We start from the raw sequence: 20,854 nt of genomic DNA on the forward strand, positions 1-20,854 counted from the left end.
TACATAAATATGATGTTCACAACATTTATTGCGATACTCAATACGCACATTTTGCACTATGTCTTAAGTCTCTACGACCTTGTCTTCCGAAGTTATCGCAATTTCAAGTTTTATTTTTCCTAAATTTTAAGAATTTCTAGGGTAAAATGGGGCAAGTAGATCCATAAACTAAATACCACATCTTGAAGTATAATTCAAGTACTATAAATTAAGCCAGAAACTACTTGTCTCCACGCGCCCGTTTTTGAGTACGGTCGGCATAAATTTGTTGAATTCTTAGATTTTAACGAGAAAATAGAGTTTTATTGTCATCGTTGAAATAATAACATGCTTAAAATTCACATAACTTTATCAGTTTTCAACTGAAATCATCAAATAGCACATCAAAACGCATTGAAATTTTATCACCTTTTCAAATTGAATATTTTTAAAAAAATATCAAAAAGCATTTCCAGTTAAAACCGTAAAAACGCTTTAAAAATTGTTTAAGTCCACAAACGGTATCATCAAAAATTCTCTAAAAAATACCATTCAATAGCTCGTTTGTTGTTGCAACTTTAATTTGAAGACATCAAAACAGATAGTTCATTCCTTGAGAAGATATGACAGAATTATTAACAATCAATCTCTATTTTCTCGTTAAAATCTAAGAATTCAACAAATTTATGCCGACCGTACTCAAAAACGGGCGCGTGGAGACAAGTAGTTTCTAGCTTAGTTTATAGTACTTGAATTATACTTCAAGATGTGGTATTTAGTTTATGGATCCACTTGCCCCATTTTACCCTAGAAATTGGTGAAATTTAGGAAAAATAAAACTTGAAATTGCGATAACTTCTGAAGACAAGGTCGTAGAGATTTAAGACCTAGTGCAAAATGTGCGTATTAAGTATCGCAATAAATGTTGTGAACATCATATTTATGTAAGTTCAAAATTTACAATAGTTAAGTACAAAAAACAAATTTTAAGTATGTTTTAAACTAAAAGCTTTGTAACTCTGCACTGAATAGAGATAGAGCTCTTGTTATTTCAGCAAAGTTTCATATTTTGATGATATCTACAACTTTGTAGAACAAATTTGGTCTCTATCTCTTCAAACAAAAAAGTTAGTGTTTTTATTTTTATCGTAGTAGGCTGTGACTAATTTTTGATACTTTCACGTTATGGGAAACAATCTTACTAGTAAATGTTCTGAAGACATCTAATAGCTAAAATGAAAGACAAAAGCATCAGGAAAAAAGTTCCATTTCGGACCCTTTTGGACCACTGTGCAGCGCCCAGCGCCCAGCTTTCACCACCTTCTGGATACTGGGTTCGCCGTAGAGTCGCGCGAGCTCGTGGTTCATCCTTCGCCTCCACACTCCGTTCTCCTGTACGCCGCCAAAGATGGTTCTTAACACTCGTCGCTCGAATGCTCCGAGTGTACGCAGGTCCTCCTCGAGCAATATCCATGTCTCGTGCCCGTAGAGAACAACCGGTCTAATAAGCGTCATATACAGGTTACACTTCGTGCGAGGGCAAAGTCTTCTCGACCGCAGTTGCTTGTGGAGTCCATAGTAGGCACGACTTCCGCTGATAATTCGCCTCCGGATCTCACGGCTGGTGTCATTGTCTGCGGTCACCAGTGAGCCGAGATAGACAAAGTCTTCGACTATCTCCAGCTCGTCGCCGTCGATCGTGACCTTGTTATTACTGGACAAGCGGGTTCGGTCGGTCTCGGATCCGCAGGCCAGCATGTACTTCGTCTTGGACGTATTAATCATCAACCCAATCCTTCCTGCTTCGCGTTTCAGTTTGCGGTAGATCTCCTCCACCGCCGCAGATGATCTGCCGACTATATCAATGTGCCACTTCATGAAGATATGATAGTTCATTTAAATAATCTAAATTTCATAACAGGGATCATTTCATGTACAAATGATGAAAATGTTCAAATCAAATTTCCTTCAACCAGAAGTTTCGCTAACACTTAGAATAACAAGAGTCGTTCCCTTTTCAAACATCTTGATTTTTAAATAGGATAGAATAAAAATGAATGGTTCAAAAACTGTTTTAAACTGCGTTTCGCTATTGAAAGAGGAGAGAAGAAGAGTAGATCCAAGAAACAAGAAAAAAAAATAACTCAACAAACTGAGACATAACAAGTCTGTTATTTATATAGATATACCAGCTAACTTACAAACTATAGGTGGAGAAAACCGTTCCAAATCAACACAACATTTTATCAGATATACTTTAACCGCTATACATCACTTAATCCTAATCCGCTCTTAACAAAGTTGGTTATTTCTCGGTAATTTTTTTAAAATTTTAAATGTTATCCTTTTTTTGTAATCTTCTCTGAGTTTGCACTCAGTTTTTAGTGAATTTTCACTGTATAGACCTTTTAAAAGTATATTCAATAGAAAGCAAATTTGATTGACATGTGTCACCAAAACATGCAAATTATAAACTTGAAATCATTCCTGAATTTTTAGTGTCGTTAGCAGAACGCGTGTGTTTGTTTTGTTGTTTTATTTAGGATATTACGCCTCTCGGGTTAATTCATCCCATACACATTAGACCAGGCATGTCAAACTCGTTTAAGTATGCGGGTCGCATTAAAAATCTTTCATTTCCAAAAATAATATTATTTTTTCTCGTAGCAAAAAAAATCTTTTTAATATTTTGTGGTAGGAAAGCCAGCGTACTGTGTAGTAGGGAATTTTGTGATAATTTAATACGGGGCTACGCGGGCCGCATTGACCAAGTCCCCCCCCCCCCCCCAGTTTGACATGCCTGCATTAGACTGAGTCGATTTGGGGTCATTTTTTAATTCCTCAAACCCTGGGGTCTAAAAAGCTTCGTTTCGGGTCAAAAGTCGTCATGATTTTTTTGCAATTTTTTTTTAAAACGTTTGCATGAATAAATTAGAACTTTTATATTTGTACGCGAAAATTGAATATTCTGTACTTAAAAATCAATATAATTTTTCTTCTTCTGTGGAACCGAGCCTGTTAATGATTTTTGTGTCAGTTTATAAATTCTCTGAAATTTTAAATGAAATTTTCCGCTGGACAACTTTGTCCAAGACCGTAACTTCATATCTTGTTAGGCAAAAAAGTTATCAGCTATTTAACAAGATTGACAAACAATAAATTCAATTGACATCATTGCTGGAGCCTCGCGGAGGTTTCATGCAAAGTAGCCATGCAATACATCGCTTAGACACCCAGCAGTGATGTCAATTGAATTTATAGTTCTTCAATGTCAAAAGACATGCCCCTATTAAACAACTAATTACTTTGTTGCTTAATAAGCTACAAAGTTACGGTCTTCGACAAAGTTGTTCATCTGGATTTTTTTTAAGATTCCATGGTTTGAGAAGCTCGAATCGCAAATCGAATCGTTCTGATTTTTGGAAGACCGTCCTGACTTTCGAAAAATAAACTGTCAACTTGTCCTGATTTAAAAAAAAAACATCTGAATAATAATCGAACTTGTAGTTAAGTTATGAGAACGTCGAATAAATCTGTAATAGAATACAGGACCCTATTGTTTTTGGCAACACGCTCGAGAATTTTGTGTTGTCAAAATCGAACCGTGGCAAAATTGGACGGTTTTTGTCGTCAACTTTTTTCTTATCTATATATATAGAAAGCAATTTCTGTATGTTTGTTTGTTTGTCCTCTATAGACTCAGCCGTCTTAAGAGCTAGAGGTCTGAAATTTCGCATGAATGTTCATTAGGATCAGGAATGATGAAAAATGTTTTCAGATTTTCGGATGACCCCTTCTGAAGAGGGTCGTCCATACAAGACAATTTTGTTTTCGCGATATTGACGTTACTTTTCGTTAGATTGTATTGAAAATTTGCAAATTAATGTTTTGAAAGACGAGCAATTGATTTCAGGTGTCAAATTTTGTGTAAGGGGTCAGCCAAAGGGGTCGTTTATATTGACTGTTCGCTGTTTTTGCGATATTGACTTTATTATACATCGTATTCAGATGAAAATTTGGGTGACGTGCAATCGATTTGAGGTATCAAATTCTGTGTGAGGGGCCGACAAAAGGGGTCGTCCATATCAACTGTTCAAAATCTTAGTGATATTGATGTTTTTACTCATCGGATTGGGATGAAAATTAGCACATAGGAGTTATAAGGGACAAACAATTGATTCCATCCATCCAAATTACAAACAAGGGTCGGCCAAAGGGGTCGTCCATATTGACTATTCACTGTTAATGCGATATTGTCGTTATTATACATCGGATTCAGAAGAAAATTGGTACACGAGAGTTTTGAGGGACGAGCAATGGATTTCAGGTATTAAATTCAGTGTAAGAAGCAAGCAAAGGGGATCGTCCATATTAACCTTTCAATATCATCGTTATTCGACATCGGATTGGAATGAAAATTTGCACACGGTTGTTTTCGGGGACGGGCAATCGATTTCAGCTTTAAAATGTTTTACCAGGGGTCGTCCATATTAAATAATTTTTCACTGTTTTTAGCAATATTGACGTTATTATGCAATGGATTGGTCGGAAAATTTGCACCCGGGAGTTTTGAGGGAAGGGCAATCAATTTCAGATATCAAAGATTGTGTAAGGGATCACAGAAAGAGGTTTAACTTTTCGGAAATAATTGTCGAGTTTTTTGGCATGGGCAATTGATTCCTGATTTCAAATTTAGTAGCAGACGACATAAATAGCGATCATCTAATATTTTTGCAATTATTACTTAACAATGAATTCGAAAGTGCATCTGGCAAATGCTTGGTAATTGACTTTCATACAAACTTTTTACAACATTTTTTTGATAATTTTAGGTCGTTTTTTGTTATTTTATTATGTTTTAAACACATTTAGAATTTTTGTGATATTTGGAATGTTTGTATTTTCACCATCTTTGTTATTATTGTCCTTTTGCATCTCTTTTAAGATAGTTTTTGTCATTTCTATTAATTTGATTGTATTTTTTTTTTAGTTTTTTGAGATTTTTATGTTTTTCTTCATTTTTCGTCATTTATCTTTTTTTTTTTTTCGTTATTTTTGTAATATTTTATCAACATTCAAGAACGTAAAAAAGTATTTATGGTACTTGTCTAAATTATATTGGTAATGTCGTTCCAAAAACTATGTGCCAAAATCGGATGTTGCCAACATCGAATGTTGTCAAAAACGAACGGGGTCTGTAGTTGAACTAATTCCATGGATGGTGATTTTCGGTTCAGGCATTTACAGCACATGTATCTTGTCTTTGTACATGCAATCTAGATGTGTCCTGAAAAAGTCAGATATTTTTTGTCGCGATGTTCTGATTTTTTTGAAAACCACTTGGCACCTCTGTTGTACAATCGATCAGGGATGCCGTTCGAAGCAATTTTCACTACTTTTTTATTCAATTTACATACAATGATAAAAAAAAAATTGAAAAATCTTCAATTTTCCTTAGTCAGCACTAAAATTTTAATTACAGCATTCAGCAGAGTTTTCATAGTTTTTCAATACTAGTTTTTGGTGACTCCAACCAACATATACCTTTTGAATATTCATATACCTACTATTAGCGTGTTTTTTTTTCACCTAGTGGCAAACTAGTTGCAATCTAGTTGCGCACTAACTGCTGTCATCGTGTTCATATCTACTAGCCTATTATCTGCTGGCCCGTGCAATCCGAACACGAAAAAAGACAATCCGGATCTAAAGAAGTGAAGAGTGAAGAAAATCCAGAAGGGAAAACACAGCTGCATGTAAACATTGCGCTCATTCTCACGCACACCTATTTATGGAATAACCCGAAAATCGGAAGTCATTTTTTTATTCAGGCGAAATCATAAGCAAACTAAAAATTGAAAAAAAAAAACACGATATGGTCCACAATAGGCTGTTTGAATTAAGTTTAACCATCTTGAATTCAACTAAAATAACTTATCCGTCATCCGTCAGAAAAAGTGGAGATACGTATTGGATATCTTAAAGCAATAAACTAAATAAATAAATATCATTTTCCTTAACTATTCGTTTGCAACAATTTCAAGAAAAGTCGAGCAGTATTTTTTATCGATGGCTATCAATTTCATAATCATTTGATTTGAAAATGAATATTTGCGCAAGCAAAATCTTCAAATCAACTGGGCATATAGTGATCAATAATGAAACCTTATTAATCCTGATAACCGTTTTGTGGGTAAATGTTTTCAAAGCATGAACAGATTTTCTTGAAACATTTTTGTTCCTTTTATTTATTGAGATTTTTACAATTTTCATGGTGCAAGATTAGGATTTTTTTATTTATTATAACTGCCATCCCTAAAAAGTCGTGTCCGGAATATACGCTATCAGAAGTTACATGAATTTCTCGAATTAGTGCTTCCATTTTGTCCGCTAGAGGATGCTGATGCTGTTGCCTTTTCATTTTATGGAGAAAACGACTGTGGTCAGTATTGGTTAAGAATATTTGATTTAATTTGAAATTCAAAATTTAGTTCAAGTTGAATTTGCAATGTTGGATTTTTCGAGTACTGGCTATAAAATCGTCGTTCGGTATACAGTAGCATTCTGCAAAACGGATCGATTTAGAAAGCTATAACGAGTTTGCAAATTTTGAGGACAGTGGACCTCCAATTTCAATCGACTTTGTAGATTATACTTTTCGTTCATTTAAAAAAAACAGGCTAATGAAAAACAGTAAGGTACCGTTCATGAATCACAAATAAAATGCTCCTCGAAGCACCTATAGGGTGTCCCATTATGTCTAAGCACGATTTTGATACAACCCTGCTCATACCGGATGACGTTTAAACAGCTGATTTCTTCCGGGGTATGTTGTTTACAGTTTAACTTAAAACTCTGTGTATCGTGAGCTCCAGTTTCCATAATTTTCATGAAAATGAGAAGCATTTTCCAGGAAAAGTGCAAAAATATCGTGCATAATTGGTGTACAGTAGTTTCTCGAATTTATCACGGTCGAAAAAAATTTCACCGTGAATATGGCGAAAACGTGAATTTAGCGAAACAAAAAATTTAAGTGAAAAAATGTATTTTATTGTCTTTAATCGATAATTTATAATGCTTTCAGTAGTGGAAAGGTTTTATATAAATAAATTTTGATCATAAGATGTAATTAGCATAGATTACTGAGCGCTGATGTGGTCTAGTGGATAGGCTGGCGCGAGTCTGGTAACCCAGGCGTACTGGGTTCGATTCCTGGTATCGGCAAGAAAAACTTTTGGGTTCGAATCCCATAAGTTGCCGACAGGTAAGATGTGTTTCATAGTATAAATAATCATATATTTCAGAGGGAATGCATCTGGGGATAACCTGAAGAGACTATTGCAAGCGGAGTGGATTGCCAACCATTGTAGGTTTCTGAAGGTTGGATGCCTTCTCTCGACAAACCATCGGCCGTGGAAACCTGAGAAGCAATTCGAAGACCAAGCCACACAGACATAGACTGGACCTTGCTACCGATGGGGGAACCATACATACATACAAGATGTAATTAGCATAGATTACTAAACACAAAAGATCGATTTCAGTTCAGTTTATTCTTCTCTATAGCAATTTTCAGATTTTTTCTTGAAATAAAATCATGTAGACTATCAATTTGATAGGCTACATCTAATAAAAGTGAATTACCATCAAGACGCCATTCACCGCCCAGACACCATTTACCGCCCAAAATCACCCTTTTGTGTGTATTTTGAAAAAACTGGGATGTTTTCTCCAAATATAAGACCTGTGTTCTGTGTCGGCATCATTGTTCGACCATTTCACTGAGAAAACATCACGTAATTATGCTAACTATAGCCAGAAATAAAATATTTGGTATTTCGTTTCCGGTCAAATTATTGAATTCGACGCCTGTTAGCGAACTAAGCATTACTGTACTCCTAGGGCAAAAAGGGTTTTTGTTTACTAGATAGTACCTATTAGACCTAAAATCGACCTGAAACGATAGTTTTATTTTCGTAGAATAGATTTGCATCAAAAATTTTTCGATTTTTTCAATAGTAGTTGTTTTTGAAGCGTTTAGTGATGGGCGGTAATTGGTGTATAAAAAAAAAGTGTGGGTTCCTAATGACTGGTCACGCACAATTTCTTTGTTTTTAACGCATGTATTGTGTCAAATGTGTAAATTGTAAGACGCATTTAGTTTGATTATGTTAGAAAATGATGTTTTATCGCTGAAAGTAACCGGTTACTTGAGGTTGTTTGCCGGGAATCATCATTTTGTCAGTCAACGCACTTTGTTAAAATTTGTACTAAATTTGCGGAAAAAATTTCACAAAATGTATTCTCTAAAGAGCCAAAATATGGTTTTGACAGCTCGTTGTATGGAAAATACTAAAAAGAACAGTTTCCGTGTTGTTTAGATAGTTTTTCCTTGAGAAAACATTATCGATACCCGAAAAAGTTGAGTGGGCGGTAATAGGGCCAGTTGAACACCCCAAAGTTTAGTTAATTATTTTGAAAAGCGTACATTTTTCGCATTCCACTAATTTTTTTATTTAAAGTAGAGCAGTTTTGAGATGTATTGGAGAAGGAAGCGAATAAAAATCTGCCGTCGTTTTTTCATTACACATGTTTGAAGTTGAAAAACCGCTTAACTGGGCGGTGAATGGCGTCTTGATGGTATCTAGTTTTTAAGGAAATTTGACAGTAGTTATCTGTTTTGTAGATTTTGAAATCTACATCAGTAAAGTAGCGTAAAAGATAAAGAGAAAGTCTACATATGTTTGAGCCACGCGCGCGCTGTAAAATTAGATTGTCATTAGTTTTTTGTACTGAATGTGCATTGCAAGCACAAAACAGAAATCAGTCCGTTTTTTTGCATACTGGTTCTGGAACAACAATACATAAATTATCTTAAAGATAACTCGACCAGCTCAAACCTGTGTAGGGGAATGAGGTGGGACCATCATCATCATCATCATCTCAAACTTTTTTTCTGCAAATTTCAAATTTCAATATTTTAATCTTTACACCTTTGATTGACTTGACAATTTACCTTTTGGATAAATGTTTTGAAATTTGGTCAACATAGACTTTTAAAGTGTATTTTTCGAAATTTGCTTTATGGGCAGATAATCCTTTGTTATTCATATGTAGATAAACAGAAATCTTAGTCCTTTTTACATATTTCAAGGCAAAGCTAGCAGAATTTCATGTTGATCTTCCAAAATAACCCATTCAGACAATACCAAAGGCTGGCACCCTTCAAAATATACATATTAAACAAAGAAATCAGAGACACTTATCTCTTCTCAAAAACGTTTAAATTTACCTACATCTTTCTATGATTCGCATAACCCAAAAAGTTTACTGTTTAAGAGCGGCTAACCAAGCACAAATAACACCACTAGCGTTAGCATGACTTTTAAATACTAATGTCCATTATTACAAGTGTTTTTAAAATTCAAATGACGATTTTGCACACTTTACAGCAAAAATAAGCAGTTCAATGGCATTTTCATGTTACTGAATGTCTATATACCACAACAAAAACCGTCAAAAATATCATGAACAAAGACGCTCTACACTTTTGAACGAAAATTAAGGTCCTGAAAATGGTTTCTGAATGATTTCTTGAAAAGCGTGATAAAATCGAAACAATAACCGTGATAAAATCATCGTGAATTTGGCGAGTATTGATAAAATCGAACTGTGATAAATCGAGAAATTACTGTACTTTCCTCAACATTTCGCTGAGTCAGTTGGCGTAAATAAAAGAAGTTTGATTCGGTAGTGTGGGAAGAAGGGCAGCTTCGTGGTAAAAATGATCTGTAAAACCGAGTCCGGGGGACAAAACTTTGGACCGGAAATTCATGCGTGCTCACGCCTGTAGAAAGATTCCCTCAGTTCGGGATGTGACCAAAAAGAGGAATCCCCTCTCAGCACCGCCCAACGTGCCAAGGTAAGGTTGGGCCTTCGTGAAACCAAGAGCACGTAAATGATATGATCAACTGTTGTGTGGAAAATCGGTGTGCACTATTGCGAAAATTGCACCTATTTCAAACTGTTGGCACATGATTGTTGACATAAAGAATGTGAGTTTATTAGTGAGTGCGAGATTTTTATCTGTCAAATCAGATTTTCGCAATAGTCTGAAAATTCATGCAAGTGACAATATCATCCGCCAAATTGTCCTCTAGCGAGACCGATTGAAACTTTCCAGACTCATACCAAATCGTATTTGAGAAAACATGTAAAACCTGCAGATTGTATCGAAAACATCATAGCAGTTTGAAAAGAAAAAGCATAAGGGTGCTGCACACATTTAGGTGTAAAATATACTACAAAAATTTCTGCTAGTTGAAATCATAGAAACTTATATTTGGATGGATGAAATTTTGAAATTAACAAACGCGTGATGCAAAACAATCATATTCCAGCATATGGAAACGAGATTGAAAAGGTAAATCTTGGATTTGCATTTTGATACAATTTAGCTAAGACTAGTAGGTAACTAAATTATAAAAATATTTATTTAAATTTTTTTTTGCGATTGTCCAAAAAATTTAACACCAACAGTGTTGGTATAGAATAGTTTGAGCAATATAAAATTTGTAGGTGATATCACTTAGCCAATCCGTCATACTGGTTAATGTTTCTTACGGCATCGGAAAATGTTAAGTTTTGTACATCTACTGCTGGATTATTTAAATTTGCTATGAAAATCAAAAACCTTAAGCAACTATCTCACAATGTAAGAGACTATGCCATCAACATTTTGTTATCATTAAATGGTAACTTCATTACATTATATTAAAATAAAAATTTAATAAGTGTTGTTGTATACAAATGTTGCATCTAACCCTGCTGTTGCTTTATGTCCCGTTTGACGGTATCTGATTATCGGCGCTACCTTTTCAGTTAGCAATGCCAAACGCTGAAAATTATAATTGTTCAACCTAGTTTACAAATGCAAATGACGAAGAAAATATTATAACAAGTATCAGATCAAAGAAGTTTCTAACAAAATTTAATTCAAAAATTCAATTGGTGTGTGATTTTTAGTACACTAAAATAGCTCATTACTCAAACATTAGGTTTTTGTTTCACCCGGTCGTCTCACTGACCTGTGACCGTTGGCACATTTCGCCGAACCTAACCTCACTTTAGCGTGGAAAGATTTGGCTTTTCTCCGGTCCGTGTAAAAAAGCCACAAGTCCAGATTTCACGATTTCTTCGTTCCAGTTAGTCACAATAATCATCATACATATTGGCGGCAGCAACAGCTCTTAAGCAGGAAGTTTCGCATAATTCGCGCTATGCTGCTTATCGTTTGTTTATTTGTATACAGCACATTATGGGGCGATATATAATTTTTTAGAGCATGACTTTTGGGGTCTCTCTCTCTTTATTTCACCTCGGCGAGCAATGTGATGTCCGGCAATGGCGCCCGTGATACAAGCTTCTAAACCCTGGTATGTTTCTCGACTATCCTAGGTAAAGTTAAGCCTTTGCCGTCATCACAGATTGGGATCAAGGTCGCTTATACTTTGGTCGGGTGACACAATTTTTTGTTTATTGTTGAAGAGTGTTAATAACTTAGTTCAGAAGAGTTTACCGTTATCTACTATTCATCAACTCGATATCGGAAGCATCCCGTTCAATGGGAGCTCACTAAATTTGCATTTTAATGAAAAAAACAAAATAATCTTACTGAATTAAAGCGGTCGATATCGGCAGCTCACAAAGGCAGCATTTTTGACAGCAGCCCGAAAATGCAGAACTGGCTCACAATGAAGCTGAAGAAAATTAAAGCCCAAAAATTGATTAACTCATTCCTTCACTGCCTCCACTCATGAGAGCATCTTGTGCGGATGCCCTCGTTCGAAACTTGTTGTTAAGCGTGCAAGCCATCACGACAATAAAATTCGCTTTCTTTCGGTGGCTACTTAGTAGTTGAGGATTAAAACTAGGGCAATTCTTGAGTGAATTTGGATCAAAGGCTGATTCCCCTTGTCGAAGAAGTCTTCTTAAAACCATATGTTTCTATTCGAAAGATCTGGGAAACAAAAATAAAATTTCCGAATGATCCCTTTTTGCTTTTATGGTATCATATAATATCCGCAATAATTGTCGAAGCGTTTTCCTAATTGACCATATCGAATAATATAATAAGAATCATGGGAAAACATATAGAGACTATCCCTGGGAATCAAACTCAGATTATAACTATACCATTTACTGGCTGACTGCGAACATCATTCACCATTGCTTCTTATTAACTATAGGGGAACAGTTCTCAGTGTTCCATTTTTTTTGTGATATTGTGCCGCAAAATACTTGTATCAATAGAACAGAATCTGATTGATGTTAGATGGTTTTGGAACGTTCAAAAAGAAAACTTACCTTCAGAATTGAACCCATTTCTGCCACGTATATCCGTTCGGTTTCCAGCAACTCCGCTAGCACGTGACCGCGTTTCAGCTTCCGTTCGTCCGAATCCTGAAAAAAAATGATAGAATATGGATAAAATTTAATAAACGAAACTTTCATTTAACACTAAGTCAACACGACTGGTTTAAAACTTTGTATTTCGGAAATCTTATACAGACTGTCTTAAATTTGTATAGGAAATTTCAAACTTGTAAAATGTTATACGCAGCGCTAAAATTGATCCTAGGCCTAAAAGTACAGGATCTTATGCCAAATTTGGGCCAGAGCGGATCACAGGAGGCGGCGCCCAACGAGCTTGAAGTTTGTATGGGTTTTTGAGATATTTTGTTCGGAAGGAGCAAGAAAACTCAGTTTTTCATCAATAATTTAGGTTCCTTTTGGCCAATTTCTTTTGAATACGGTTTTTCTAAAAGCCTAAATTACGACAAACGTTTAATCCGAAGACTGCATTTCGGTTCGAGTTAAGATAAAAAGTCATTAGGCTTCAAAAATGGGCCTACTTTTTTAAGAATAATATTCATCACTGTTAGTGCTGCGTCAAAACATTCGACACAGTTCTTCATTTATAGTGGTGAATATCACCCTCAAAAAAGATTGACCATTTTTTAAGCTTAATAACTTTTTATCTTCATTTGAATCGAAATGAAGTCTTCGGATGAAATATTTGTCATAATTTGGGCTCTGAGAAAAACCATATTCAAAAGAAATCGGCCGAAAGCGACCAAAGTTATTGATGAAAAACGGGATTTTCATGTCCATGTGTTCCTCCCGAAAAAAATGTCTCAAAAATCCATAAAAACTTCAGACTCGTTGAGCGGCCCCTTCCCGTAATCTGACCTGGCCCAAATTTGGCATGAGCTTTTGTACTAGGCCTAGGATCAATATTAGCCTACAGCACATAAGCTTTTCAAAAGTCGGGTCATTTGGAGCACTCTAATGTACATTAGGGTGGCGTAGGGTGTATGTATAAGAAAAATTTCATCGTGGAATTTCGAAAACCGACCATGTACATTATGAAGTCTCTCCCACAATATTAACTTGTGCGGACTTGATTTTGGGGTATTTTTAAGCGTCCCAAGTATCGATTTTTTTTTTAACTTTCAAAAAATCACTAAGGGGCCGTCCACATACCACGTGGACAACTTAGGGGGGGGGGGGGGAGGGGGGTATGGAAATGTCCACGCTTGTCCACGGAGAGGGGGGTCGGGGTTTAGGTCATGTCCACGTGGACATACTTACTTTCAAAATATTTTCTAAAGGTTAATAAATATTAAGATGTTTAAATCAAAATCTTAAAATTGCAAAGCTTTCCAGTTTAGATTTGAACAATTAGTAGCTACAATCACTTAAGTGATAAATATAATAAATTAGAAATTTAAAATTTTTGAAATTATTTTTTTAATCAGGAAATTATCATTCAGTTTTTTTTAAATCAGCCATGTCAAAAACAAAAAGGCAAAAAGTGGTGTTTTCTAACTGTCAATTATTGGTATTTAAAAAAAAAATATTTCAAATCTGTCCACGTGGACATCCGGGGAGGGGGGTAGGGGTTTGCCAAATGTCCACGCTTGTCCACGGAGGGGGAGGAGGGGGTCCAAAATCTCATTTTTCTGTCCACGTGGTATCTGAACGGCCCCTAAATGGAGAACCAAAGGAAATTGCGAAAACCGAAAATTAAATGTTTATGTCAATCGACTAGAAAATGGAAAAAATATCTGTGGCCGAAAATCGACTTTCTGTCGTTTCTCGGAAATCACTCCCTCGGTTTCTAACAACTCGCCCCAAACCACATTTAAGCATTTTAGTATTTATGAGACATCTCAGACTTAATTTTTCATAAGATTGGTCCATTTTATGTATTTACATTTATTTCCTATTAGGGCCACCCTAGGTCCTTAAAATATCTAAAAAAAATCCGATCATGAAAGAACAAAAACTTAGTTTGAACATGAAAAGAGTATTTAGTAAGGAAATTTAGAAAGAAATCAGCGAATTGCGCGATTTTTTTTTCAACACATTTAGCGGTTTAAATTACCAAAAGCTAACATTGACTCAATTGCGTCGCTAAGATTCAAGTAAGCGATGCAACACATTTAGGTCATTTCAGCCATTATTTTTTTATTTCGATTTTTCGTAATTTTAGTATTTTTTGAATTTTTTTTTTTTTTTGTTATTTTTTTCGATTTTTGTATTTTTTTTTTGATTTTTTATTTTTTTTTATTTTTGTCATTTCGATCATTTTTGTAATTTAGGTCATTTTGGTCATATTGGTCATTTTTGTCATTATGACCATTTTGGCCTTTTTGACCATTTAGGTAATTTTGGTAATTTTGGTCATTTTTGTCATTTTTGTCATTTTTGTCATTTTTGTCATTTTTGTCATTTTTGTCATTTTTGCCATTTTGTCATTTTTGTTAACTTTGTCATTTTTGTTAACTTTGTCATTTTTGTTAATTTTGTCAATTTTGTCATTGTGATCATTTTGGTCATTTTGATCGTTTTGGTAATCTTGGTCATTTTGGTCATTCTTGTAATTTTAGGCATTTTGATCAATTTGGTCATTTTTATCAATTTTGTCAATTTTGAAAATTTTGTCATTTTGGTCATTTTGGCAATTTTGGCCATTTTGGTCATTTGGTCATTTTGGTCATTTTGGTAATTTTAGTCATTTTAGTAATTTTTGTTTTTTTTGTAATTTTTGTCATTTTGGTTAATTTTGTCAATTTAGTCAATTTTGTCGCTTTGGTCATTTTGGTCATTTTTGTCATTTTGGTCATTCTTGTAATTTTTTTTTATTTTGGTCAATTTGGTCATTTTTGTCTATATTGTCTAATTTGTTAATTTTGTCATTTTGGTCATTTTGGTCATTTTGGTCATTTCGGTCATTTTGGTCATTTAAGTCATTTTTTTCTTTTTTGACATTTTTTTCATTTTTGTCATTTTGGTAACTTTGGTCATTTTGGTCATTCTTGTAATTTTTGTAGTTTTTGTAATTTTTGTATTTTTTGTATTTTTTGTAATTTTTGTAATTTTTGTAATTTTTGTAATTTTTGTAATTTTTGTATTTTTTGTCAATTTTGTCATTTTGATCAATTTTGTCATTTCGGGCATTTTTGCATTCTTGTCTTTTTGGTCAATTTTGTCAATTTTATCAATTTTGTCATTTTTGTCATTTTGGTCATTTTGGTCATTTTAGTCATTTTAATAATTTTGGCCATTTTGGCCATTTTGGTCATTTCGGTCATTTTGGTCAATTTTGGTCAATTTTGTCATTTTTGTCATTTTGGTCATTTGGGTCATTTTTGTCATTTTGGTCATTTTTGTCATTTTGGTCATTTTGGTCATTTTGGTCATTTTGGTCATTTTGGTCATTCTGGTCATTTTGGTCATTTTGGTCATTTTGGTCATTTTGATCATTTTGGTCATTTTGGTCATATTGGTCATTTTTGTCATTTTGGTCATATTGGTCATTTTGGTCATTTTGTCATTTTGGTCATTTTGGTCATTTTGGTCATTTTAGTCATTTTGGTCATTTTGGTCTTTTTGTCATTTTTGTCATTTTTGTCATTTTGGTCAATTTTTGTCATTTTAGTCATTTTGGTCATTTTTGTCATTTGGGTCATTCGGGTCATTTTTGTAATTTTTGTCATTTTTGTCATAATGATCATTTTGGCCATTTTGACCGTTTTGGTAATTTTGGTAATTTTGATAATTTTGGTAATTTTTGTCATTGTTGTCATTTTTGTCATTTTTGTCATTTCTCTCATTTTTGTCATTTTTGTCATTTTTGTCATTTTGTCATCTTTGTCATTTTTGTCATCTTTGTTAACTTTGTCATTTTTGTTAATTTTGTCAATTTTGTCATTCTGATCATGTTGGTCATTTTGATCGTTTTGGTCATTTTGGTCATTTTGGTCATTCTTGTAATTTTGGGCATTTTGATAAATTTGGTCATTGTTATCCATTTTGTCACTTTTGAAAATTTTGTCATTTTGGTCATTTTGGCAATTTTGGCCATTTTGGTCATTTGGTCATTTTGGTCATTTCGGTAATTTTGGTCATTTTAGTCATTTTGTCATTTATGTTTTTTTCTTTTTTATTTTTGTCATTTTGGTTAATTTTGTCAATTTAGTCAATTTTGTCGCTTTGGTCATTTTGGTCATTTTTGTCATTTTGGTCATTCTTGTAATTATTTTTATTTTGGTCATTTTGGTCATTTTTGTCTATATTGTCAAATTTGTTTTTTTGTCATTTTGGTCATTTTGGTCATTTTGGTCATTTCGGTCATTTTTGTCATTTTAGTCATTTTTTTCTTTTCTGATATTTTTTCATTTTTGTCATTTTGGTAACTTTGGTCATTTTGGTCATTCTTGTAATTTTTGAAATTTTTGTAATTTTTGTAATTTTTGTAATTTTTGTAATTGTTGTAATTTTTGTAATTTTTGTAATTTTTGTAATATTTGTAATTTTTGAAATTTTTGTAATTTTTGTAATTTTTGTAATTTTTGTAATTTTTGTAATTTTTGTAATTTTTGTAATTTTTGTAATTTTTGTAATTTTTGTTATATTTGTAATTTTTGTCATTTTTGTCATTCTGATCAATTTTGTCATTTTGGGCATTTTTGCTTTCTTGTCTTTTTGGTCAATTTTATTTTGTCAATTTTATCAATTTTGTCATTTTGGTCATTTTAGTCATTTAAGTCTCTTTGGCCATTTTGGCCATTTTGGTAATTTTGGTAATTTTGGTAATTCTGGTCATTTTGGTCAATTTTGGTCATTTTGGTCAATTTTGTCATTTTTGTCATTTTTGTCATTTTTGTCATTTTTGTCATTTTTGTCATTTTTGTCATTTTTGTCATTTTTGTCATTTTTGTCATTTTTGTCATTTTTGTCATTTTTGTCATTTTTGTCATTTTTGTCATTTTTGTCATTTTTGTCATTTTTGTCATTTTTGTCATTTTTGTCATTTTTGTCATTTTTGTCATTTTTGTCATTTTTGTCATTTTTGTCATTTTTGTCATTTTTGTCATTTTTGTCATTTTTGTCATTTTTGTCATTTTTGTCATTTTTGTCATTTTTGTCATTTTTGTCATTTTTGTCATTTTTGTCATTTTTGTCATTTTTGTCATTTTTGTCATTTTTGTCATTTTTGTCATTTTTGTCATTTTTGTCATTTTTGTCATTTTTGTCATTTTTGTCATTTTTGTCATTTTTGTCATTTTTGTCATTTTTGTCATTTTTGTCATTTTTGTCATTTTTGTCATTTTTGTCATTTTTGTCATTTTTGTCATTTTTGTCATTTTTGTCATTTTTGTCATTTTTGTCATTTTTGTCATTTTTGTCATTTTTGTCATTTTTGTCATTTTTGTCATTTTTGTCATTTTTGTCATTTTTGTCATTTTTGTCATTTTTGTCATTTTTGTCATTTTTGTCATTTTTGTCATTTTTGTCATTTTTGTCATTTTTGTCATTTTTGTCATTTTTGTCATTTTTGTCATTTTTGTCATTTTTGTCATTTTTGTCATTTTTGTCATTTTTGTCATTTTTGTCATTTTTGTCATTTTTGTCATTTTTGTCATTTTTGTCATTTTTGTCATTTTTGTCATTTTTGTCATTTTTGTCATTTTTGTCATTTTTGTCATTTTTGTCATTTTTGTCATTTTTGTCATTTTTGTCATTTTTGTCATTTTTGTCATTTTTGTCATTTTTGTCATTTTTGTCATTTTTGTCATTTTTGTCATTTTTGTCATTTTTGTCATTTTTGTCATTTTTGTCATTTTTGTCATTTTTGTCATTTTTGTCATTTTTGTCATTTTTGTCATTTTTGTCATTTTTGTCATTTTTGTCATTTTTGTCATTTTTGTCATTTTTGTCATTTTTGTCATTTTTGTCATTTTTGTCATTTTTGTCATTTTTGTCATTTTTGTCATTTTTGTCATTTTTGTCATTTTTGTCATTTTTGTCATTTTTGTCATTTTTGTCATTTTTGTCATTTTTGTCATTTTTGTCATTTTTGTCATTTTTGTCATTTTTGTCATTTTTGTCATTTTTGTCATTTTTGTCATTTTTGTCATTTTGGTCATTTTGGTCATTTTGGTCATTTTGGTCATTTTGGACATTTGGTCATTTGGGTCATTTTTGTCATTTGGGTCATTTGGGTCATTTTTGTCATTTTGTCATTTTGGTCATTTTGGTCATTTTGGTCATTTTGGTCATTTTGGTCATTTTGGACATTTGGTCATTTGGGTCATTTTTGTCATTTTGTCATTTTTGTCATTTTGGTCATTTTGGTCATTTTGGTCATTTTGGTCATTTTGGTCATTTTGGTCATTTTGGACATTTGGTCATTTGGGTCATTTTTGTCATTTTGTCATTTTGGTCATTTTTGTCATTTTTGTCATTTTTGTCATTTTTGTCATTTTTGTCATTTTTGTCATTTTTGTCATTTTTGTCATTTTTGTCATTTTTGTCATTTTTGTCATTTTTGTCATTTTTGTCATTTTTGTCATTTTTGTCATTTTTGTCATTTTTGTCATTTTTGTCATTTTTGTCATTTTTGTCATTTTTGTCATTTTTGTCATTTTTGTCATTTTTGTCATTTTTGTCATTTTTGTCATTTTTGTCATTTTTGTCATTTTTGTCATTTTTGCCATTTTTGTCATTTTTGTCATTTTTGTCATTTTTGTCATTTTTGTCATTTTTGTCATTTTTGTCATTTTTGTCATTTTTGTCATTTTTGTCATTTTTGTCATTTTTGTCATTTTTGTCATTTTTGTCATTTTTGTCATTTTTGTCATTTTTGTCATTTTTGTCATTTTTGTCATTTTTGTCATTTTTGTCATTTTTGTCATTTTTGTCATTTTTGTCATTTTTGTCATTTTTGTCATTTTTGTCATTTTTGTCATTTTTGTCATTTTTGTCATTTTTGTCATTTTTGTCATTTTTGTCATTTTTGTCATTTTTGTCATTTTTGTCATTTTTGTCATTTTTGTCATTTTTGTCATTTTTGTCATTTTTGTCATTTTTGTCATTTTTGTCATTTTTGTCATTTTTGTCATTTTTGTCATTTTTGCCATTTTTGTCATTTTTGTCATTTTTGTCATTTTTGTCATTTTTGTCATTTTTGTCATTTTTGTCATTTTTGTCATTTTTGTCATTTTTGTCATTTTTGTCATTTTTGTCATTTTTGTCATTTTTGTCATTTTTGTCATTTTTGTCATTTTTGTCATTTTTGTCATTTTTGTCATTTTTGTCATTTTTGTCATTTTTGTCATTTTTGTCATTTTTGTCATTTTTGTCATTTTTGTCATTTTTGTCATTTTTGTCATTTTTGTCATTTTTGTCATTTTTGTCATTTTTGTCATTTTTGTCATTTTTGTCATTTTTGTCATTTTTGTCATTTTTGTCATTTTTGTCATTTTTGTCATTTTTGTCATTTTTGTCATTTTTGTCATTTTTGTCATTTTTGTCATTTTTGTCATTTTTGTCATTTTTGTCATTTTTGTCATTTTTGTCATTTTTGTCATTTTTGTCATTTTTGTCATTTTTGTCATTTTTGTCATTTTTGTCATTTTTGTCATTTTTGTCATTTTTGTCATTTTTGTCATTTTTGTCATTTTTGTCATTTTTGTCATTTTTGTCATTTTTGTCATTTTTGTCATTTTTGTCATTTTTGTCATTTTTGTCATTTTTGTCATTTTTGTCATTTTTGTCATTTTTGTCATTTTTGTCATTTTTGTCATTTTTGTCATTTTTGTCATTTTTGTCATTTTTGTCATTTTTGTCATTTTTGTCATTTTTGTCATTTTTGTCATTTTTGTCATTTTTGTCATTTTTGTCATTTTTGTCATTTTTGTCATTTTTGTCATTTTTGTCATTTTTGTCATTTTTGTCATTTTTGTCATTTTTATCATTTTTGTCATTTTTGTCATTTTTGTCATTTTTGTCATTTTTGTCATTTTTGTCATTTTTGTCATTTTTGTCATTTTTGTCATTTTTGTCATTTTTGTCATTTTTGTCATTTTTGTCATTTTTGTCATTTTTGTCATTTTTGTCATTTTTGTCATTTTTGTCATTTTTGTCATTTTTGTCATTTTTGTCATTTTTGTCATTTTTGTCATTTTTGTCATTTTTGTCATTTTTGTCATTTTTGTCATTTTTGTCATTTTTGTCATTTTTGTCATTTTTGTCATTTTTGTCATTTTTGTCATTTTTGTCATTTTTGTCATTTTTGTCATTTTTGTCATTTTTGTCATTTTTGTCATTTTTGTCATTTTTGTCATTTTTGTCATTTTTGTCATTTTTGTCACTTTTGTCACTTTTGTCATTTTTGTCATTTTTGTCATTTTTGTCATTTTTGTCATTTTTGTCATTTTTGTCATTTTTGTCATTTTTGTCATTTTTGTCATTTTTGTCATTTTTGTCATTTTTGTCATTTTTGTCATTTTTGTCATTTTTGTCA

At 32.0% G+C, this 20,854-nt stretch overlaps 1 protein-coding gene across 5 annotated transcripts in view; it reads right to left on the bottom strand.

The window, feature by feature from the left end:
- The window catches only part of LOC129751686 (guanine nucleotide exchange factor DBS), a 361,927-nt gene that overhangs the window by 73,711 nt on the left and 267,362 nt on the right, over positions 1-20,854 (bottom strand). For all 5 annotated transcript variants that reach the window (XM_055747343.1, XM_055747344.1, XM_055747345.1 and 2 more), the window contains one exon: positions 12,346-12,441. In XM_055747343.1, coding sequence (XP_055603318.1) covers positions 12,346-12,441 — 96 coding nt within the window. The remainder of the gene's footprint in view (positions 1-12,345; positions 12,442-20,854) is intronic.

Source organism: Uranotaenia lowii, chromosome 3 (genome assembly GCF_029784155.1).
Source record: "Uranotaenia lowii strain MFRU-FL chromosome 3, ASM2978415v1, whole genome shotgun sequence".
Taxonomy (NCBI): Eukaryota; Metazoa; Arthropoda; class Insecta; order Diptera; family Culicidae; genus Uranotaenia; species Uranotaenia lowii.